A 24,183-nucleotide genomic window follows, 5' to 3' on the forward strand; every position below is an offset into this window, starting at 1 on the left:
GAATGAATTCCAATACAAATCCAACAAATAATAGTCAAAAATGTGATTTCCCGATATAAACTATAGTAAAGTTTACTCCCTCCCCAGGGGCAAACATGAGACCCCAGGGTCATGAAATTCACAATTTTGGTAAAGCACCTTAAGACCCTTCCATCTATGAAGAGTATTTGATTCTACCATATCTGAGAGTAGAGAAGAAGATTTTTGAAGTTTTAGTCAATTTGACCCTTTTTGGCCCCGCCCCTCAGGCCCCTGGGGGGTGGGGACCATATAATTCACAATTTTGGTTCACCCTCAGCCATGGAAGCTTCCTGTAAAATTTCATTGAATTTAGTTGAGCAGTTTTTAAGAAGAAGTTGAAAATGTAAATTGTTTACGACGCACGACGGACGACGCACGACGCACACCGCACGACGCACGACGCCGGACAAAAGGCGATTGCAATAGGTCAACTGAGACTTCGTCTCAGGTGACCTAAAAACTGTGTAATATAATGAAAGCGAGAGGTTTTGACGTCACAACTCGTAGGTGATTGTAACCAGAGACATATACATATATGTCTCTGTTGTAACATGGCAGGCGTAAACGTCCCTATAAAAATATAAACACATTATGTGGCGGTTGAAATATTATCTCTTCAATATAAATCCATCTTTATCTATTTATTTTCTCATTCATGCAGGTCGTTGGTTTTTACTTACAATCAGATACGCATAAAATATTCGACCTGCGTACTAGCTGGCCTACTAACTGACCCGAGTACTTGTGTGCCTACTATGTGTAGATTAATCCGAAGGGTTCTGATGTTAATATCGCCTTTCAAGCTGCCTTGTATCTACGTAGTAAGATCGTCAGAAAATTCGGACTATGTGTAGATATGACGTTTTTGTTATAATAAATAGGCTCTGGTGGCAGTCGATGTAAGACGAAATATATCTCTTTTGGGGGATTTTATGAGAATTATAATAAACAATTACAACATTCAAAATATAGATCTACTATCGAGATAAATTGGTTGTGTATTGTGTCGGTATGTACGAGTTATCTCCCGTGATTACGGAGATAGCCGCTTGAGGTACCAAACTATTGGTTCCGCAATGAAATCCTATAGCTGATGCTATAATGTGAGGCACGCCTCCCATAAAAAATTATGTGAGATGTGACCTTGACCCATTGTTCAAAGTGACCTTGAGCTCCTCACCTATGATGGCGTAACACCTGGCCAGAAAGTCCTTGGTCTCGGTAAGGTCACGGTGATACCTATGGAGGATGGCATTCCTGATCTTGTGACATCTCCTCATCACATCGATAGCTCCTGGTGTCAACAAGAAAAGTGAATAAGGTGTGGGTGGTCAACAACATGGCTTTTGCAAGAAAGAAAACAAGGACTTAGATTAAGGCTGGGGACCTCAAGACCCCTCATTAATTATGCATCAATATGTATGTTATTGCCTCTAGTCTCTATAAACCTACCTGTGATGTTGTGAGCCTCTAGTCTCTATAAATCTACCTGTGATGTTGTGATCCTCTAGTCTCTATAAACCTTCCTTTGATGTTGTAAACCTCTAGTCTGTATAAACCTACCTGTAATGTTGTAAGCCTCTAGTCTCTATAAACCTACCTGTAATGTTGTGAGCCTCTAGTCTCTATAAACCTACCTGTGATGTTGTGAGTCTCTAGTCTCTATAAACCTACCTGTGATGTTGTGAGCCTCTAGTCGCTATAAACCTACCTGTCATGTTGTAAGCCTCTAGTCTCTATAAACCTACCTGTGATGTTGTGAGCCTCTAGTCTCTATAAACCTACCCCTGATGTTGTGAGCCTCTAGTCTCTATAAACCTTCCTGTGATGTTGTAAGCCTCTAGTCTCTATAAACCTACCTGTGATGTTGTGATCCTCTAGTCTCTATAAACCTTCCTGTAATGTTGTGAGCCTCTAGTCTCTATAAACCTACCTGTAATGTTGTGAGCCTCTAGTCTCTATAAACCTACCTGTGATGTTGTAAGCCTCTAGTCTCTATAAACCTACCTGTGATGTTGTGAGCCTCTAGTCTCTATAAACCTACCTGTGATGTTGTGAGCCTCTAGTCTCTATAAACCTACCTGTGATGTTGTAAGCCTCTAGTCTCTATAAACCTACCTGTGATGTTGTGATCCTCTAGTCTCTATAAACCTTCCTGTGATGTTGTGAGCCTCTAGTCTCTATAAACCTACCCCTGATGTTGTGAGCCTCTAGTCTCTATAAACCTACCCCTGATGTTGTGATCCTCTAGTCTCTATAAACCTACCCCTGATGTTGTAAGCCTCTAGTCTCTATAAACCTACCCCTGATGTTGTAAGCCTCTAGTCTCTATAAACCTACCTGTGATGTTGTGAGCCTCTAGTCTCTATAAACCTACCCCTGATGTTGTAAGCCTCTAGTCTCTATAAACCTACCTGTGATGTTGTGAGCCTCTAGTCTCTATAAACCTACCCCTGATGTTGTGAGCCTCTAGTCTCTATAAACCTTCCTGTGATGTTGTAAGCCTCTAGTCTCTATAAACCTACCTGTGATGTTGTGATCCTCTAGTCTCTATAAACCTTCCTGTAATGTTGTGAGCCTCTTGTCTCTATAAACCTACCTGTAATGTTGTGAGCCTCTAGTCTCTATAAACCTACCTGTGATGTTGTGAGCCTCTAGTCTCTATAAACCTACCTGTAATGTTGTGAGCCTCTAGTCTCTATAAACCTACCTGTGATGTTGTGAGCCTCTAGTCTCTATAAACCTTCCTGTGATGTTGTGATCCTCTAGTCTCTATAAACCTTCCTGTGATGTTGTGAGCCTCTAGTCTCTATAAACCTACCTGTGATGTTGTGAGCCTCTAGTCTCTATAAACCTACCTGTGATGTTGTAAGCCTCTAGTCTCTATAAACCTACCTGTGATGTTGTGAGCCTCTAGTCTCTATAAACCTACCTGTGATGTTGTGATCCTCTAGTCTCTATAAACCTTCCTGTGATGTTGTGAGCCTCTAGTCTCTATAAACCTACCTGTGATGTTGTGAGCCTCTAGTCTCTATAAACCTACCTGTGATGTTGTGATCCTCTAGTCTCTATAAACCTACCTGTGATGTTGTGAGCCTCTAGTCTCTATAAACCTACCTGTGATGTTGTTATCCTCTAGTCTCTATAAACCTACCTGTCATGTTGTGATCCTCTAGTCTCTATAAACCTACCCCTGATGTTGTAAGCCTCTAGTCTCTATAAACCTACCTGTGATGTTGTGAGCCTCTAGTCTCTATAAACCTACCTGTGATGTTGTGAGCCTCTAGTCTCTATAAACCTACCTGTGATGTTGTGATCCTCTAGTCTCTATAAACCTTCCTGTGATGTTGTGAGCCTCTAGTCTCTATAAACCTACCTGTGATGTTGTGATCCTCTAGTCTCTATAAACCTACCCCTGATGTTGTAAGCCTCTAGTCTCTATAAACCTACCTGTGATGTTGTGAGCCTCTAGTCTCTATAAACCTTCCTGTAATGTTGTGAGCCTCTTGTCTCTATAAACCTACCTGTAATGTTGTGAGCCTCTAGTCTCTATAAACCTACCTGTGATGTTGTGAGCCTCTAGTCTCTATAAACCTACCTGTAATGTTGTGAGCCTCTAGTCTCTATAAACCTACCTGTGATGTTGTGAGCCTCTAGTCTCTATAAACCTTCCTGTGATGTTGTGATCCTCTAGTCTCTATAAACCTTCCTGTGATGTTGTGAGCCTCTAGTCTCTATAAACCTACCTGTGATGTTGTGAGCCTCTAGTCTCTATAAACCTACCTGTGATGTTGTAAGCCTCTAGTCTCTATAAACCTACCTGTGATGTTGTGAGCCTCTAGTCTCTATAAACCTACCTGTGATGTTGTGATCCTCTAGTCTCTATAAACCTACCTGTGATGTTGTGAGCCTCTAGTCTCTATAAACCTACCTGTGATGTTGTGAGCCTCTAGTCTCTATAAACCTACCTGTGATGTTGTGATCCTCTAGTCTCTATAAACCTTCCTGTGATGTTGTGAGCCTCTAGTCTCTATAAACCTACCTGTGATGTTGTTATCCTCTAGTCTCTATAAACCTACCTGTCATGTTGTGATCCTCTAGTCTCTATAAACCTACCCCTGATGTTGTAAGCCTCTAGTCTCTATAAACCTACCTGTGATGTTGTGAGCCTCTAGTCTCTATAAACCTACCTGTGATGTTGTGAGCCTCTAGTCTCTATAAACCTACCTGTGATGTTGTGATCCTCTAGTCTCTATAAACCTACCTGTGATGTTGTGAGCCTCTAGTCTCTATAAACCTACCTGTGATGTTGTGATCCTCTAGTCTCTATAAACCTACCCCTGATGTTGTAAGCCTCTAGTCTCTATAAACCTACCTGTGATGTTGTGATCCTCTAGTCTCTATAAACCTTCCTGTGATGTTGTGAGCCTCTAGTCTCTATAAACCTACCTGTGATGTTGTTATCCTCTAGTCTCTATAAACCTACCTGTCATGTTGTGATCCTCTAGTCTCTATAAACCTACCCCTGATGTTGTAAGCCTCTAGTCTCTATAAACCTACCTGTGATGTTGTGAGCCTCTAGTCTCTATAAACCTACCTGTGATGTTGTGAGCCTCTAGTCTCTATAAACCTACCTGTGATGTTGTGATCCTCTAGTCTCTATAAACCTTCCTGTGATGTTGTGAGCCTCTAGTCTCTATAAACCTACCTGTCATGTTGTGATCCTCTAGTCTCTATAAACCTACCCCTGATGTTGTAAGCCTCTAGTCTCTATAAACCTACCTGTGATGTTGTGAGCCTCTAGTCTCTATAAACCTACCTGTGATGTTGTGAGCCTCTAGTCTCTATAAACCTACCTGTGATGTTGTGAGCCTCTAGTCTCTATAAACCTACATGTGATGTTGTGAGCCTCTAGTCTCTATAAACCTACCTGTGATGTTGTGAGCCTCTAGTCTCTATAAACCTACCTGTGATGTTGTGAGCCTCTAGTCTCTATAAACCTACCTGTGATGTTGTGAGCCTCTAGTCTCTATAAACCTACCTGTGATGTTGTGAGCCTCTAGTCTCTATAAACCTACCTGTGATGTTGTGAGCCTCTAGTCTCTATAAACCTACCTTTGATGTTGTGATCCTCTAGTCTCTATAAACCTACCTGTGATGTTGTGATCCTCTAGTCTCTATAAACCTTCCTTTGATGTTGTGAGCCTCTAGTCTCTATAAACCTACCTGTGATGTTGTGATCCTCTAGTCTCTATAAACCTTCCTTTGATGTTGTGAGCCTCTAGTCTCTATAAACCTACCTGTGATGTTGTGATCCTCTAGTCTCTATAAACCTTCCTTTGATGTTGTGAGCCTCTAGTCTCTATAAACCTACCCCTGATGTTGTGAGCCTCTAGTCTCTATAAACCTTCCTGTAATGTTGTGAGCCTCTAGTCTCTATAAACCTACCTGTGATGTTGTGAGCCTCTAGTCTCTATAAACCTTCCTGTAATGTTGTGAGCCTCTAGTCTCTATAAACCTACCTGTGATGTTGTGAGCCTCTAGTCTCTATAAACCTACCTGTGATGTTGTGAGCCTCTAGTCTCTATAAACCTTCCTGTAATGTTGTGAGCCTCTAGTCTCTATAAACCTACCTGTGATGTTGTGAGCCTCTAGTCTCTATAAACCTTCCTTTGATGTTGTGAGCCTCTAGTCTCTATAAACCTACCTGTGATGTTGTAAGCCTGTAGTCTCTATAAACCTACCTGTGATGTTGTGAGCTTCTAGTCTCTATAAACCTTCCTGTGATGTTGTGAGCCTCTAGTCTCTATAAACCTACCTGTGATGTTGTGATCCTCCAGTCTCTATAAACCTACCTGTGATGTTGTGAGCCTCTAGTCTCTATAAACCTTCCTTTGATGTTGTGAGCCTCTAGTCTCTATAAACCTTCCTTTGATGTCGTGAGCCTCTAGTCTCTATAAACCTACCTGTGATGTTGTGAGCCTCTAGTCTCTATAAACCTACCTGTGATGTTGTGAGCCTCTAGTCTCTATAAACCTACCTGTCATGTTGTGATCCTCTAGTCTCTATAAACCTACCCCTGATGTTGTAAGCCTCTAGTCTCTATAAACCTACCTGTGATGTTGTGAGCCTCTAGTCTCTATAAACCTACCTGTGATGTTGTGAGCCTCTAGTCTCTATAAACCTACCTGTGATGTTGTGATCCTCTAGTCTCTATAAACCTTCCTGTGATGTTGTGAGCCTCTAGTCTCTATAAACCTACCTGTGATGTTGTTATCCTCTAGTCTCTATAAACCTACCTGTCATGTTGTGATCCTCTAGTCTCTATAAACCTACCCCTGATGTTGTAAGCCTCTAGTCTCTATAAACCTACCTGTGATGTTGTGAGCCTCTAGTCTCTATAAACCTACCTGTGATGTTGTGAGCCTCTAGTCTCTATAAACCTACCTGTGATGTTGTGAGCCTCTAGTCTCTATAAACCTACCTGTGATGTTGTGAGCCTCTAGTCTCTATAAACCTACCTGTGATGTTGTGAGCCTCTAGTCTCTATAAACCTACCTGTGATGTTGTGAGCCTCTAGTCTCTATAAACCTACCTGTGATGTTGTGAGCCTCTAGTCTCTATAAACCTACCTGTGATGTTGTGAGCCTCTAGTCTCTATAAACCTACCTGTGATGTTGTGAGCCTCTAGTCTCTATAAACCTACCTGTGATGTTGTGATCCTCTAGTCTCTATAAACCTACCTGTGATGTTGTGATCCTCTAGTCTCTATAAACCTTCCTTTGATGTTGTGAGCCTCTAGTCTCTATAAACCTACCTGTGATGTTGTGATCCTCTAGTCTCTATAAACCTTCCTTTGATGTTGTGAGCCTCTAGTCTCTATAAACCTACCTGTGATGTTGTGATCCTCTAGTCTCTATAAACCTTCCTTTGATGTTGTGAGCCTCTAGTCTCTATAAACCTACCCCTGATGTTGTGAGCCTCTAGTCTCTATAAACCTTCCTGTAATGTTGTGAGCCTCTAGTCTCTATAAACCTACCTGTGATGTTGTGATCCTCTAGTCTCTATAAACCTTCCTGTAATGTTGTGAGCCTCTAGTCTCTATAAACCTACCTGTGATGTTGTGAGCCTCTAGTCTCTATAAACCTACCTGTGATGTTGTGAGCCTCTAGTCTCTATAAACCTTCCTGTAATGTTGTGAGCCTCTAGTCTCTATAAACCTACCTGTGATGTTGTGAGCCTCTAGTCTCTATAAACCTTCCTTTGATGTTGTGAGCCTCTAATCTCTATAAACCTACCTGTGATGTTGTAAGCCTGTAGTCTCTATAAACCTACCTGTGATGTTGTGAGCCTCTAGTCTCTATAAACCTTCCTTTGATGTTGTGAGCCTCTAGTCTCTATAAACCTACCTGTGATGTTGTGATCCTCCAGTCTCTATAAACCTACCTGTGATGTTGTGAGCCTCTAGTCTCTATAAACCTTCCTTTGATGTTGTGAGCCTCTAGTCTCTATAAACCTTCCTTTGATGTCGTGAGCCTCTAGTCTCTATAAACCTACCTGTGATGTTGTGAGCCTCTAGTCTCTATAAACCTACCTATGATGTCGTGAGCCTCTAGTCTGTATAAACCTACCTGTGATGTTGTAAGCCTGTAGTCTCTATAAACCTACCTGTGATGTTGTAAGCCTCTAGTCTCTATAAACCTACCTGTGATGTTGTGAGCCTCTAGTCGCTATAAACCTACCTGTGATGTTGTGATCCTCTAGTCTCTATAAACCTACCTGTGATGTTGTGATCCTCTAGTCTCTATAAACCTACCTGTGATGTTGTGAGCCTCTAGTCGCTATAAACCTACCTGTGATGTTGTGATCCTCTTATCTCTATAAACCTACCTGTGATGTTGTGAGCCTGTAGTCTCTATAAACCTACCTGTGATGTTGTGAGCCTCCAGTCTCTATAAATCTATCTGTGATGTTGTGAGCCTCTAGTCTCTATAAACCTACATGTGATGTTGTGAGCCTCTAGTCTCTATAAACCTACCTGTGATGTTGTGATCCTCTAGTCTCTATAAACCTACCCCTGATGTTGTAAGCCTCTAGTCTCTATAAACCTATCTGTGATGTTGTGAGCCTCTAGTCTCTATAAACATACCTGTGATGTTGTGAGCCTCTAGTCTCTATAAACCTACCTGTGATGTTGTGATCCTCTAGTCTCTATAAACCTACCTGTCATGTTGTTATCCTCTAGTCTCTATAAACCTACCTGCGATGTTGTGAGCCTCTAGTCTCTATAAACCTACCTATGATGTCGTGAGCCTCTAGTCTGTATAAACCTACCTGTGATGTTATAAACCTCTAGTCTGTATAAACCTACCTGTAATGTTGTAAGCCTCTAGTCTCTATAAACCTACCTGTGATGTTGTGATCCTCTAGTCTCTATAAACCTACCTGTGATGTTGTGATCCTCTAGTCTCTATAAACCTACCTGTGATGTTGTGATCCTCTAGTCTCTATAAACCTACCTGTGATGTTGTGATCCTCTAGTCTCTTTAAACCTACCTGTGATGTTGTGAGCCTCCAGTCTCTATAAACCTACCTGTCATGTTGTAAGCCTCTAGTCTCTATAAATCTACCTGTGATGTTGTGAGCCTCCAGTCTCTATAAACGTACCTGTGATGTTGTGAGCCTCTAGTCTCTATAAACATACCTGTGATGTTGTGAGCCTCCAGTCTCTATAAACCTACCTGTCATGTTGTAAGCCTCTAGTCTCTATAAATCTACCTGTCATGTTGTTATCCTCTAGTCTCTATAAACATACCTGTGATGTTGTGAGCCTCTAGTCTTTGAATGCCCTGTAGAAATAGATCTTTTGCTAGACCAGCTTTTTCCTTATATGCTAAACTGTTGTCATGGTAACCACATCCTGAGCACACAAAATCTGTCTGTTCCTCATTGAATCCATTTTCACACTTAGGACATCGGAACACCTGTATCATCAGAAAGACTAAATTAGGCCAGGATTGAGGACAAGCCATACACATAGACATGACCTTGACCTTACACATTAATCTCCCAAGGTACAGTAGTTTGACATGAATGTCTGTTTAATCACATTACATATTAAACCTTTGAGATATCTTCATTCAAGGTCTTTACTGCGACTCTTTAAAATCAGAGATTTTACATGTTGAACACAGCCTCAAATTTCCGTTGTGTAAGTAAAGCATTCAAATGACTGTGCTTCTAATAAACAACCCTACAGCGGGATCCGGACATTTCCGAAAATTAAAAATCAATGTTGATCACCAAAATTTTTCTATTTTTCTACCAACCAATCTCACAAAGACCTCGGAGAATTTATGATCATGATATTGAAGTGCTTTCCTGATCCACATTTTGATTTGAGAATTTTTGCAAATGATAGGATCAATACAGATTGTGTACTTGTGAAAGAGTTATTGCCCTTTGTTTATTTCAATATTGAAATATCGTCTGGAAATCTTTTAACTTTTTTAAAACTAAAATCTATGATTTACACCTGGTAAGATTTGTTACTATTAACATATATCTGTAGTTCCTTAAGAAATATTTGATCTTGTTAAACTTCCTAATTTTTGCGTTTTGATCAAAAGAATCTATATCACATTGTCATCTGACAGGCATATTGTTCTGCCAAGTCATACTCCTTTCGATTTTTAACCCTTTCACCCCTACTGACCGTATTGGACTTCAAATTATGAAAGAAAGGCAGAGTCCACTAAAGTTTCTTAGGGTTAAAAGGGTTAAACTAACCTTCCACTGACAAGTAAAACTCACCATGTACATCGCATTCTGGTCCTCATCCAGCTGACAGGCATTACACTGACAGTCAAAGAAGTACTGCTCCCTGAGGATCTGTCGTCTTTCTGGACCCGACATACGCTTGTGGTGAGGACCTAGTGGAGGAAACGGTATTTATCTCTGCTCTACGTTATACTGTGTGTTAATCCAACCACTGGTAAATGTGATTTACGAGACCGTAATTTCTCATGGTGATGATGACATCATTACAATCGTGACATCATAACCATGAATTAGAGAGACAACTTATTAATGTCTTCACTTAAAAATTACGAAACTGTTTTCTGCAAAATTGATGAAGCATGATCAATATAGAACAATCTGATAGAAATTTTGTATTAGACGACCTCATGTTCTTTTTTTCAGATTTGACATTTCTATTTTGACAAGGTTTCATCTGTAAAGAGGATGGTTTGGTTTGGTTTGGTTGGTTTTGTTTAACATCCTATTAACAGCCAGGGTCATTTAAGGACGTGCCAGGTTTTGGAGGTGGAAGAAAGCTGGAGTACCCGGAGAAAAACCACCGGCCTATAGTCAGTACCTTGCAACTTCCCCACGTAGGTTTCGAACTCGCAACCCAGAGGTGGAGGGCTAGTGATAAAGTGCCGGACACCATAACCACTCGACCACCGCGGCCCTGTAAAGAGGAAAAGCGACATATAACTGGAAATTCTCCATACCGTAACAGTTGTAGATCTCTGTACCCTTCTTCACATCTCGGACAGTTCTTACAACCAAGGAATCCCTGTCAAAACTGAAATTTATGAAAATATTATACATATGTAGTACCTACAAATGATACAAAGTATCCAGATGATATAAAGAATGATTATTGAAATTCTTTGGACAAAATAAGCATTTCATATATGTGTCATAAATAAGGAAAGTCTGTATGAAATTTTGATTCCATTGAATCTGAAGAATCAAAGATGTTATTGAACAACAAGAAACTTACTCTTTGTATCAAATTTAATGACTTAAAACCATTATTTAGAAATGAAATCCATTGAAGGACAGACCAGCCATCAAGATGTTTCAGTTAAATCTTCAATAGAGGTTTTTACCTGGATATGATTGTAGGATCACAGGAATGGTTCATAAGGCTGGCGGTGGGGTATATCGCCGTGGCAACCCGGACCTGACTTTTGGTCTCGACTAGCGACAAGTCAGTTGCCTGCGTCACTTGTAACTCTGTGATGGCATGTGCGTTGCACACTAACTGTTGTATGTGCCGCAGCAGAAGACCCCCCACATAGCGTTCTGTATCCAACAGATCGCCAGTACCATTGGACAACTGTTCCTTGTCCAACACATTTCCAGCATCATTTGACAAACGTTCCGTGCCGTGCACAACGTCAGCATTCCTGGACAGTGTGGCATCACAGGCAGAAGATCCATCAGAATTTGATCTGAACCAACCAGAGACTTGTAAGATATTTAACAGCAGACAGGCAGTCTGGAAAAGACAACAAGAATACTGTGGACACAAATGTTGGGGAATTAATTTTGTTTATTTCCTGGAATTAGTAAATCAACCAAATGATGCAAACACTGAGAACAATCCCCACAATAAGTTAAAACAATATAATTCCATGGTATATATATCTAAATCAAACTTACTGTACTGTTTTTTTAACATACCTACATGTATTCATATTATATAAGAAAGCTGGGATAAAGGACAAAATCCTGTCTCTTATCTTAGAACTCATGTGATTTTCTCAAAACTTTTCTACATATAAACTTTATTTTACAACAATTGTGAAAACAAGGTATATAAACTTATGCCACCCGACCACCCTACATGTACATGATGCTAACTAAATCTGGACTCTGGTGGTGTTTATATTACCAGAGAGTATTGAAACAGGTCCTCTAAGACGAGGTGTTGACTGTGGGGCATCAGATCGTAGACAGTAAGGTATCCTCGTCCGTAGATACCATCCTCACTCACACCTCCGACCCTTACTTTCCCACTCTGTCTCTCCTGGTCTGAAAGGTTCTGTAACTTCTCTTTGAACCCTGTGTTAACAACAATGACATCATAATAAACTTCAACTGAATATATGAAACAAGTTCCAGCGCGTCATAAATACTGCAGAGCCTTGTACTCTGTATTTATGTCTTTATAATGAAGTACCATTTAATTCATTATGCTAGCATATCTACTTACCAAGAAGAAATTGAAGACCAGCGACCAGGACAATTCTAACACTAAGATGTGCTATCCCTACCTGTAAAAGTAATGTTTCACTTTAAAGACATATTTATGAAACTTTTTAAGGAAAATATTGACTTGAACTGGAATCTGAACATAACCAAATCAAGGGACATAACTCTGTGAAGTTAAATGTTAAATATTTGTCATAAGTTCTATTCTTATTAACCTTACCTATATTCATTTGTAAGATTCATGAGTTATTTCAGACATATATCTTTTAGATCTGTAATATTGTATGGTAAACAGGCATTCTTAATCCCTTTCCTAGATTTTTTTTTTAATTTTTAATTTTTTTTTTTTTTTTTTGGCCCTACCCACCCAGCACCCAAACATCTCCATGGTAACCCCACATCAATCTTGCGTGTAACAAAAAAAAACTTTTTTGCGCATCATTCTCAGTTAATATTTCATGCAGTATTACAAATGGCACATCATTCTCAGTTAATATTTCATGCAGTATTACAAATGATTCAATTCTCCTAAACCAATACTGAGAATAGCAACATAACAAATTCTAACGTATACTTACAGAATGGAGCAGGTCCAAGTATGGACACTCTACATTGTGGTAGGAGGTCCAAGAAAGGTTCCGACACTCTTGACTACAGTAACGCACCTGTGTACATCGATCACACCTGTCACAGAAACACCTCAGTTAGTTTTGTCGATGATTACAGCAAAAAGTAATCATACTGTAATCCCAAACATTCAGAAGATCATGATTATCATGACAAATGTTTTATGATATTAGGGCTAGCTTGCAATTAGACAAAATGATTTAATAAGATTGCATTGATGTAGCTGATAAGTTTAATTTCAATACTAAATTTTAATGGAGAATTTTTTGTTTCATTGTGTAATTCTGAATGCTATTTGTAAATGAAAAGTTGTTATATAGTTTCATAATTCATTAAAAAAAACTTATTTGACCTTGACTACAGATTTGGTGACTTTTGAGCCAACTGAATGACATTCATGATATCTTGTATATTCCCATATTCCTGAATACATGTTTGTGTACCATACTTCATTTCTATAATTTTCAAGTTTTTCCCTAGCTAATATAAGGAGAATATTATGTACAGTAAAACTTCCAGGCTTGATACAAATTTCACTTTAGACATTTTATTCCGAGAAATGTTTTGCTTCCTCAAAATTTTGTATTCATCCAGTATTTTATATGACCTTTGAACTTTGACCTTGACTGATGATCATCAAAAAATAATCACTGTAGAACTTGATGGGGTAATATCATGGTGTGTATCTTGTAAAAGCTTTGCCTGGATGGGCGGACTCATGCCAGCACTCCTGATTTCTCTATGTAGCCCTTTAGTATGTGGAAGGTATAGTGATCGATACTTTCAATAAAAGCAGGCAGATAAGATAATGACCATCAAATTGATCACAGTTTTTTTTTTGTAATGTTGATAACAGTGATCAGGTGAAAGAAAAGCTTACGGAATGACCAGCATGTCCAGCTGTCCAAAACAATGGTGACAATGGCAGTCATAGTGGTCCGGAAGCAGGACCGCAGCAAATGGTTTCTCAACGATAAGTGTGTCTCCTGCCCCTAAGTCTTGTGTAGCCTGTGGAAATATTTTTTCTAGTCTTCAAATGGATTTAATTACCAGCACATGATGCCAAATATAATCTCTGACTCAAAGGACTATATTGGTCACCACAAGTGAATAGCACCTTTACAGGTACTACATATATCAAACATAAGATTGTTTGTTTGTTTGCTGTGTTTATCATCCCATGAACAGCCAGTGTCATTTCGAGGTGGGGTCTCCTTGTAGTAGCTGGTGACTACCTCAATGAATATCATATAGGAGGCATGTAACATGGCATCCAGAGCAATTAGGGTAAAGTGTCTTGCCCAATGACACAACCACAACAGCAGAGCCCAGTCCGTTTCTCAGCTTTCATAGAATCACAAATAGACATGGGTAGGGAGCACTGAACCACGTACCTCTGGATCTTCACCTGAGGTTATATGGCAATCCAACAGAAGAGTAATTATGATCAATTGAAAACCAGAATAGGCTGTTGCATATTTTTTATGAAATACTTAAAGTATTATGCTTTTACTGCTCTCGGCTCCAAAATTTTAAGGTTCTTATTTTATCTGTTTGGTTTGGTTTGTTTTTTTATTAACGTCCTATTAACAGCCAGGATCATTTAAGGACGTGCCAGGTTTTGGAGGTGGAGGAAAGCCGCAGTACCCAGAGAAAAACCACCGGCCTACAGTCAGTACCTGGCAACTGCCCCACGTAGGTTTCGAACTCGTAACCCAGAGGTGGAGGGCTAGTGATAAAGTGTCAGGACACCTTAACCACTCGGCCACCGCGACCCCTGAATATTTTATCTGTAAAAGTTCAATCCCAAAGAAATCCTATCTTAACTGCTTTGCTTCTTTATTTGTTATATATCTTTGTCTTTCTATCTTCTAAGTGAATATTTTTGGACATTATTTTTTCCACATTTTCTGGTATTACTTAGATAATTACATTTCTATACTGTGGGTGTCATTTTATGAATTTTTGTGCCAAGCAGTATATATGCTTTCAACGATGTACATAGCATCCTCAAACATGAAATAAGTACCAGTAATATGGACAGTCTATGCCAAGTAACAGACATTCAAAATATCTCGTCCTTCTACAACTTGTGAGAGTGAGAGAGGTTAGGAGCCCATTTTTTTTTTAATCCAGAAAGGAAGTTAGGAGGGCTTTTTACAGGACAATGTAATACCGCTTGTTAGTATTTCTCTATAGCCTCAATAGATATGGGTGGATTTCAGGCCAGGCATGGATTTAATACCAAACAAATACTGCACCTGAGTCACATCATTATGTAAAGGTTCCAGCAATGATACAACATGAATTTCAACCACCTACTGTCTAACCTAACATAGTTATGGCACGATTTTCAATAATTCCTAGACGAACCGTCGATTGATACGACACAATCATCAATCATTCCTAAGGCCAGCTCTATAAGTACTCAATATTCACCAGCCTTAACGACAAATGGTTATGTAATCATTGTGTAATAATCTGATATGTTCTTTATAATTTCGTTGGAGTAGTAAGTTCTGTAAACCCTAATCAATGAGCTGATCTGATTAAAATGTGCTGCTATACTTGGTTATACTGATTTAATAAGTTCAGGCATAATGCACTGTAAGCAAAGCCCTATATATATATACTGTATAAACATATATATCACAGCTGATTTCGGTCAGACTTATAAATACATAATATATATATATATACATATATATTACAGCTGATTTCAGTCAGACTTATAAATACATCCTATCAGATTTTTCCATACTGAGTGTCCAACCTCTCTATGCCTTTAGGTAATGCTAGTATTATGGACTTTTAGATTTCAGAAGATTCTTAGATCATGTACATGTAAATCTTTTAAGTCCATAAATTATTTATTGTTTAAAGTATATTTAAACTTTGTTTATAAACATAATAACTTACACTTCAGTTATAGTCTCAATCGTCTAGTCGTGTATATATTTTATATATGTGTATAATTTATGTGTCCATTTTGTGTTAAGATTACTACTCGACCTATGACCTCTATCTTATCTGTGCTTATGCATATCAATTAGGTTGCACTATTTTTATCTTCACTTTGAGATGCTGAGCTGACCTGTCCGCATCTCCCTGTGTTATTCGTTTTCTTAATTGGCCACCACCATCCCCTTCCGCGCTCCGAATTATTGGTAGTTTTGGTTGCTGCATGGTTACACCTTATCGAAATTAGTCTTGCGGTCCATTAGCCCCAAAGTCATCGGGGTTTCATTCATTTTATAATGATTTCATGTCACGTCATACATAGTTAACATTGTACAGGACCATTTCGCCTGGCTCTTCAGTAGGGCTCAGGACTCGCCTGTCATTGTAACCCAACTACGTATGATAGCAGTCTTTGTTGTACAGGACCTTCGCCTGGTTCTCCAATAGGACTCGGGATGTCGCCTGGCAACAACCTGCTCTTCCTATTCTATATTATCTCGTACAAAAACGTACCAGCTAAATTCTATATACTTACCCTGTTTCCCTATACTAGGACGGCTCTTTCCTGTTACTGGATAAGGCCTTACTCCTAGTAGGAATTTCATGCGGGTAATTGTGTTAGCATATGCAGCAGCCAAGACAGCCCTAAATGCAATTTGTTTGTTTTATTATAGTGTTTTCGATATATTACTATATGTTTTACCTGTGTATTGTAGAGTTAGAGTATTATTGTCGTATGATGTTGATATCCTGTCTTTTGTTAATACATCATTTTAATCTCATTATCTGTGTTGTTATTGTTTATAAATTGTCTTTAAGAATAAAGAAAACTCTGCGATCAGTAAATCTGAAGGCATTGAATAATGAAAAGAATTAGACACTCTTCGTTAATAATTGAATATAACAAAACTGGAAAGCTTATATTGTAATTACTGCTGATACAAAAAGGGACAAGAGATAACTTCGGGGCCGTGATCTATATATAGCTCAGTCAGTTAGAGCGCCAGTCAAGTAACCTCTGGTGACGATCCGAGGTGCGTGGTTCAATGCACATTACCCGTGTCAGTTTGTGTTTCTCGGGAAGATTAGAAATGGACCGGTCTGTGCAGATGTGGATTGTGTCTTTTGGGCAAGACACTTTACCGTAATGGCCCTGGATGGCATGCAACAGGCCTCCATATATTGGTCAGTGAGGTAGCCACCAGCTACTACAAGGAGACCGACATCAAAAATGACCCTGGCTGTTCATGGGGTGATAAACCCAACAAACAAACTATAAAACAGATATGATCATTTATATTTTACATTCTGTCTGTCGATATATCCCTGTTCATGGTTTCACTGAAATTATACATGTTTGTATCTATATTGATAAATAAATTATAGTGGTGTTCCAATTAGTGAGCTTTGTCAACAATTTTTTATTTGCTAGCTTCATTTAAACAATCAATAATAAACCCATGTATGATCAATTTCCTGATAAAGCCTTTGTCGACCGATGTTTTAGCTAAATTAGTATTTACATTACATAGAATTTCACTGTAATTTGCATTTGAATTGATATGACCAGAAAAAATAATTTCCACACCAATTCTGCCTAATAAACCAATACAAATTTTGTGCTGAAAAAGAAATATCTAGAGTTTCCTCACATCATTCGCATATTGTGCGTATGCTGAAAGGAACTGAAATTAACAACAAAATCAAATTTTCCTGTCGGATCTGTGTTCCTGATTGCCTTTAGCAAAGTATCATCAAAATGACATTGTAAAACTTTCATGGTGTAAGTAACTTTTGATTTCTCTTGTTATTTGCAACAGAAATTCATTAAAATGTTACGAAAAGGACTTTTACCAGTAATCAATATCTTTCAGTGTTCAGTGTTTTGTTAAAATTGGCATATCAACAAATTCGGGAAAATTCATTGAAAAAGTTGATAATTTATGATTATATAGTAAAATTTAATTTTGTCAACCCACATTTGGCATACGACTGTAGATATCCACATTTCAAGCTGTCAAATTTAAAAAAATGTTAGTACACAGTATTTATCCTTTTTTTTTTTTGGTTTTAACATCCTTGCAACTGTCAGGGTTACTTACGAATTAAGACAGATGTACTTCGCTTTTTTATCAAAAATGACTGAACAAAAAATATAAAACGGAACATTTATTTCGTCAACTTTTACATTTATCAACATGTTCAACTTAAACAGATAAAAGTTATCAATCACAGCTAGCTTAAATAAAATAAATACATAAAAATAAACTTTAAATAGCTATGTTATATTGATTTGATCAGCTATGAAATAAGTCTGTAAACAAAAAAATCTGTCTGTATAAGTTAAAATAGCAAACAAAAATATTTCAACCAAGCAAAAGTTACTTGTTGCCATGGTAACAAAGTCCTCCAGGTAAATTTCAATGATTCTCAAATTTTTGTCTTAGTAATTTTTGAGCAAACATCAAGAGTTCCTGGGCCATCACAAAGTCATATCTATTGGATCCAGTCTTACTGGGTATTTTAGCCTTTTGTATGGAGTTGGCTTCCCATAATTCACTTGCCAAGATGGTGGCTTCTCCTTTTCCGATCTCTTTCGTCGACTCTCCATTTCTAATTTTAACAATTCTGATCTTTTTTGTGCTGTTAAACGTGAAATCCCGGTGTTCAATATGGCCGACTTCCCCATCGCAGCTAATGCTGTATCACTAAGGTTGTGTCGTAACTGTTTCCATGGCACCCAAGACGTGTTGTCGGGATCGATCCTGAAACCAATGGTATGATAGGATGTTGGGGCCGTACAAGGGAAGTGCAGACATTGATGTTTACCTTGTGGCGCAAGAAATTCACACGATTTAGAATTTTGTCTTAGTTTATTCAAATCTGGAGTTACAGAGTACTGACGCATTATATAACTTGAAGTAATTCGGTGTCGTGCGCGTTCCTCTCCAGTACGCTCCTTTTCCTGCGACATTTCATCCAGTTGTCGTCTCAGATTTCTCATCGACTGTTCAAGCCTTGTGGTCTGAGAAAGACACTTGTTCTCCATGAAAGAAATTTGATTTTCCATCTGTCTAGCAGCAACATTATTCTGCTTTTTTGTTCGAATCGCTGGATGATGTTCGATGCTTTTAACCTCCCACTTTGCTTTCATCCTGAAGACTCTGGTTATATTATAACACTATATAGTAACATTCCTCACGAAAGTCTTGAGTAAGTATGATAGGTCCAAATATTCCAGACTTCATTTATAACTGCCTTTTACCGATTCAGAAATATGTGTCTATTCCAAGTAAACCCAGAACAATTCCTGACACACAGAATTTTTTTAGTTCTCCATGAACTATTAAACCTGTTAAACGCTCAAAATTTCACTGTATAATTCTGCAGTTTTTTCCCGTTCAATAAGCCATAGCCATTATTTAGTTTGTAAAATAGAAACTGTTTATAGTCTGGCCTGACCAGATACACATTCAGAAAGTGTTGATTTTTTTTCACAAAGCATTTTATAAAATAAACCAATTTTTGTTCAATGATCCATACGAATATGATTTTCCAATGACGCAGAGCTCGGGACATATAGCCAAGGTAGCATCAATGAGACAAACTGTTTATATAAAACACCTCTCAATACTAGGATGTCAGTGAAATTGAACACTGTGAAATAGGAGAGGCGTTTAAATCCTTTTGTAACTATTAAAATCCATACTGAAGGTCTCTATTCTTCATCCCGCTGGAAAATTAAATCTGTCTACTCGCGGATTAGCCCAGCACAGCAGAACCTGTTCAACGTTTACCGACTGAACGTAATCGATTGCAGCTAATGGTAAAAATTCAGGTCCAATAAAATCACTTTGCACCTTTTCTCACCTGGCTGTAGGCCAGGGTTGGTTACCTGTCTGACAGTGTATGGCTAACAGTGATTAAAAGTGATGTATACCCTGAATTCTGTTTACCTACGAAGATATAAAATTAGCTGAAACAGAAGCAATGATTTAAACTCCTCATATCACCCTGCTTAGTTTTCTTCAGGCCACACAAAAATATTTGTCACTCATAATTTCAGATCTCCAGTTTTTGAAAAACCAAAGAGATTCTTTCATTTTTTTTCATCTTTTTACAAACACTGTTCTCTGTACACATTTTTCTATCCACTGAGAAGACAAAATAGGAAATGTTCGTATATATCATGAAATTGCTTTGTAGTTCTTAAAACTAAGTTGTTGAGTGTTATATTGTATACCCATACTTTAAATAAGAATGGATCAGTAATACTTTGATTTGTGACATAAATAAATATTTGTTGTTATTAACAGGAAAGTCAAAGATAAAAAAAAGCAAACTTTCACTTGTAAAGCTAGTTAGGAGCTATATTATATATTTAATACAACCAGATGACGTCAAACATGGCCACCATTATAAAAATCTTTCAGCTTAGCATTGTGTAATGTTTGTTAAACCCCAGAATTAAACCTTGTAAAGTGTCTACTTGACGGTCTCCATGTGTTTACTTTCAAAAGGTGCTTCAGTGTCGCATATATATCTATATATATACATACTTTATTTAATTTAACAGAAGAAATTCAATAATGTTAGAATACTCCACTGGATCAGAAATACACAAAACATGGACATAAAGAAATTTAATGCATCAACTTCAGCACTATGTAAACAAAATTTGTTTGTGAAAGCAACACAGAAAAAATACCGTGTACAGGTGCTACAAATCTTCAAAGAACATGTCCGAAATTAAGTACAATATACATGCAATTTCCACGTGTAATTGGAGTTTAGAAACACATTAATTATCTAGAAAAATTACAGCGGACAGATCAAGTATTTACCGTAAGTTTGTAACTCAAATACAGTTCACTACATCAATACCAGGAACAGGTGCCTAAATGTTTGTTTTAAATCGCGATCTCGTGATAAATCTAATACTTTTAGTGACATTTCAATAAACCTTGCCTGTGTCCACATATAACTACAGTCTCCCATTGATCGCCGCATCAACATTGACACAGGCAGATATACAACAAAGATATATGGACGAAGTTCATGATAATACCAGTATAGGTCTTACAACGAATTGTCAACGATTTCAATACGAAATATTCGTGGGAAGTGGCTGCGTGTTGATAGACCAATATTCTGTGTGTATGTTTAGCAAATAGAAAAGATAGCAACACTCTTGCCGGGGATTAGGGTACATTGAAAGACTTTTCTCGTCTAGGCAATTTCAAAGTGACCAAAGAATTAGTAAGTTAGGATTTACCACTGAAATGCTATATATCATCCTTCTCGCAGCCTACCTATGGTGACCTTACAAGTAAATGTACATGTATACAGTTTTTTGGCAGGAGGGTTGATGTTTTTTCTGCACTAGAGTTGATTTTACAAGTTCTACCTTAACTTTTTCATACAAGAAAATGGCTCCACAACTTAGTGATATACAAAAGGTCAGCTACATTTCCTGTATTTAAACTTTTAACAAAATCCACAGCTGAGGTACTTTTGCACTGCATTTCTCACATAGACATTTTGCCAACCATAACAAAATATTCACATATGAGTTATACATGTATTACAAATACCTGTATTTCCATATTTCAGAATCTGATTCTAAATACCATAGGGTACCATTCATCCTCTATATACTCTTAACATGTAAAGTCAACCAACACAACAATAACAAATAGCTACTCGACCAATAGAATGAACATTTACGTAACCATAACACGTATGTGCTTCAATCTGACACAACTGCCAACATATACTCAGTGTATACGGGGCAAATTCTTCCCGGTATTCTTTAACATGTTGGAAAAGAATACTAATCATATAACATGACCTTAATGGTCAAAAGATAATTAATAGCAAATTCAGTTGAGAAATGCTTAAATTTAATAGCTAATATTTCTATCCCCTATTTAGCCCTAGCTACTTCTGGACTCTCAAGAGGAATATACCCTTCTTTCATAAAACACCGAGTCACTTTCACTCATTTCACTCCGGACCGATACCCTTAGTTCCACTATCCACATGGAAGGAGGATATAAAGATCTAATTCACCACTTATTTTCCAGTACCCTCTTGTGAGATACAACATTGAATCCTCTACACCATCAAATTTTGTACACATTTGGCCAAATTCTTCATGGAAGGAGAAGATTTAAAAGATTTACCACCATTTCCTATAATATATACATATCTCACCCCTCTACCCCACAGATGGGCCACATACTCCCTTCATATACAAGAGGCACAGAGGACCAGAATGGCTCAGAGGGCCAGTAAGAAATAATGACAAAACTAGAGATTGGTTTTGTGAACAAAATCATGTCTCCCCTTCTCCCTTACTATGCATTGATTTTTTTTTAACTCCATTGACCTTTGACCTGTAGTTCAAGGTTTTACTGAACTTTGTCAGTAGGGTGATAAAGGTATATAGCAACTTTCATTGGAATATCTTAAAAGACTTAAATGTTATTGCTGGATCAGAAATTATTAGAAAAATATGCACTTTGACCTTTGACCTGAGATTCAGGTCAAAGTGACTGTATAGCAATGCACTGCACATCAACTTCAGGTAATGCAAGTATACTGCAAGTTTCAGCAAGATATCTTCGACATTTAAGTAGTCATGGCCTGGAGAAAACTCACATTTTCTTGACAGTTGACCTTGAGGTAAAGGTCACAATGATCCAAGGACAGTGCACTGCACTTCATTAGTCGATGATTAAGGTATACTGCAATTTTCATTTAGATGTCTTTAAAGGTTAAAAACTTACCATCTGGAAAAATTAGCACCTAATCAAATTATTTGACCTTAGATCTTCAGTTCAAAGTCACAATGACCCACAGCAGTGCACTGCATGTCATCTTCAGATAAAGCATACAAAGTTTGGTCTGGACAAGAAATTGCTGAAAAATTTGCTTTTGTTTTACCTAGAGGTCAAGGTCACAGTAATGTAACTGCAGTGCACTGACATCAGATTTAAGTGATGCAAGTTCCCTCCAAGATTCATTAATATATCTCCAACAGTTTAGAAGTTATGGCCAAAGGATGCTTCAGAAAAATTTTTAGTCCAAATCTACCACATAGTTCAGGAATAGTAACATGACAATCTTGGTATCCTAATCTAGGACACTGTTCTCGACCAGTTACATGAGGGATCTTGGCATCAGTTGTCTCAGGCCACATCAATCAAAGAAGAGTAATTTGTTTTCCTTATTATGGACCTGTTTAATTATGTTAATGTTGTCCCAATCAAGAGTGTTTTAGTGGGCAGCAATGAATAATTTTACCTCAAAGACACTGGTCTGCATCGATGGAAAGTTGGGAGCCATATCCTACAATATTGCTTCATAATTTGGTTCCACAATGTTTGCAGCAAAAGTTTTATTAACAAGATAACAAACCAGTGACAAACATCCTAAATATCCAAACAAGATGCCCAATGGGCCTGTATCACTCACCTGCTCCTAATGAAACTTTGAATTTGCTCTAGTGCAGATGCTAATCTGATTACCACATTATTCAATTATAAGCATATCCATAAGTTGTCATTTAAAGATTTAAGTTTATTTGACCCCTGTGACCACGAAAGTAGGTTATTGACTCGAACAGACTGTGTAGCCTTCACCCAAGCATGCTACAGGTCAAAAATCTCAGGTCTCTGGACCTCTTGGTTTTTAAGAAGTCATTAAAAGATTTTAGTCTATTTGACCCCTGTGACCTTGGATGTAGGTCCAGGTCATTCGTTTGATCAAAATTGGTTGCCTTTCACCCAAGCATGCTACAGGTCTTTGGGCCTCTTTGCTATTGAGATGAAATTGGTTCAATATATTAGTATATTTGACCTTGAATGTAGGTCAAGGTCATTCTTTTGAGCAAACTTTTAGCTATTCACCCCCTCAGCATGCCACAGGTCAAATATCAGGTCTCTGGGTCTTTTGATTATTCAGAATTAGCCTATCTGACCCCTGTGACTTTGAATGTAGGTCAGCCTATCTGATCCCTGTGACTTTGAATGTAGGTCAATGTCATTTGTTTAAATAAACTTGGTAGTCCTTCAAGCCAGCATGCTACAGGCCCGAATTTAATATATCTTGGCTTCTTAATTATTGAGATGTTGTTTAAAGAGTTTAGCTTATGAGACCCAGATGACCTTGAATATCGATCAAGGTCATTCAAATGGGCAAACTTGGTAGTACTTCATCCCAGCATGCCACACGCTTAATATCAGGTCTCAAGAACTCTTGGTTAGCAACGAACACCACACCACAGCATCCCTTTCAGCTGTTTTCATGCATCTTCGGAATAATTTGGAAAACTAGTCCCTCCCTTGACCCCCTTAAACTTCATCAATATTAAGTTATTTTCATGAAAATTTGTCATTGGCACTGACAATGAGTAATTTTCAAGTCAAAAAGAGTGTATAGTTTTTTTATGGATGGTAGTGTATGTAAAATGAGGTCAGAGGTGTGAAGTGAACAAGATTGTAATGAGATCAACAGGTCTGTTTGGCTACACATTGTCTTAGATCTGATCTTAGATGATCC

The 24,183-nt window shown here is 38.1% G+C and overlaps 2 protein-coding genes across 2 annotated transcripts in view; both read right to left on the bottom strand.

Annotated features, from left to right (window-relative positions):
* The window catches only part of LOC117336597 (SET and MYND domain-containing protein 4-like), a 42,158-nt gene that overhangs the window by 5,465 nt on the left and 12,510 nt on the right, over positions 1–24,183 (bottom strand). Inside the window, exons 9-17 of the mRNA XM_033897209.1 lie at positions 13,538–13,665; positions 12,609–12,714; positions 12,032–12,092; positions 11,711–11,880; positions 10,923–11,314; positions 10,539–10,612; positions 9,835–9,953; positions 8,837–9,005; positions 1,202–1,315 (exon numbers count right to left, since the gene is read on the bottom strand). Coding sequence (XP_033753100.1) covers positions 1,202–1,315; positions 8,837–9,005; positions 9,835–9,953; positions 10,539–10,612; positions 10,923–11,314; positions 11,711–11,880; positions 12,032–12,092; positions 12,609–12,714; positions 13,538–13,665 — 1,333 coding nt within the window. The remainder of the gene's footprint in view (positions 1–1,201; positions 1,316–8,836; positions 9,006–9,834; positions 9,954–10,538; positions 10,613–10,922; positions 11,315–11,710; positions 11,881–12,031; positions 12,093–12,608; positions 12,715–13,537; positions 13,666–24,183) is intronic.
* Positions 17,775–19,736, bottom strand: LOC117336081. Its single transcript, XM_033896450.1, has one exon. It carries the CDS (start codon positions 18,770–18,772, stop codon positions 18,101–18,103), a length of 672 nt encoding a protein of 223 aa, XP_033752341.1. The 5' UTR covers positions 18,773–19,736; the 3' UTR covers positions 17,775–18,100.

This window comes from Pecten maximus, chromosome 10 (genome assembly GCF_902652985.1).
Source record: "Pecten maximus chromosome 10, xPecMax1.1, whole genome shotgun sequence".
NCBI lineage: Eukaryota > Metazoa > Mollusca > Bivalvia > Pectinida > Pectinidae > Pecten > Pecten maximus.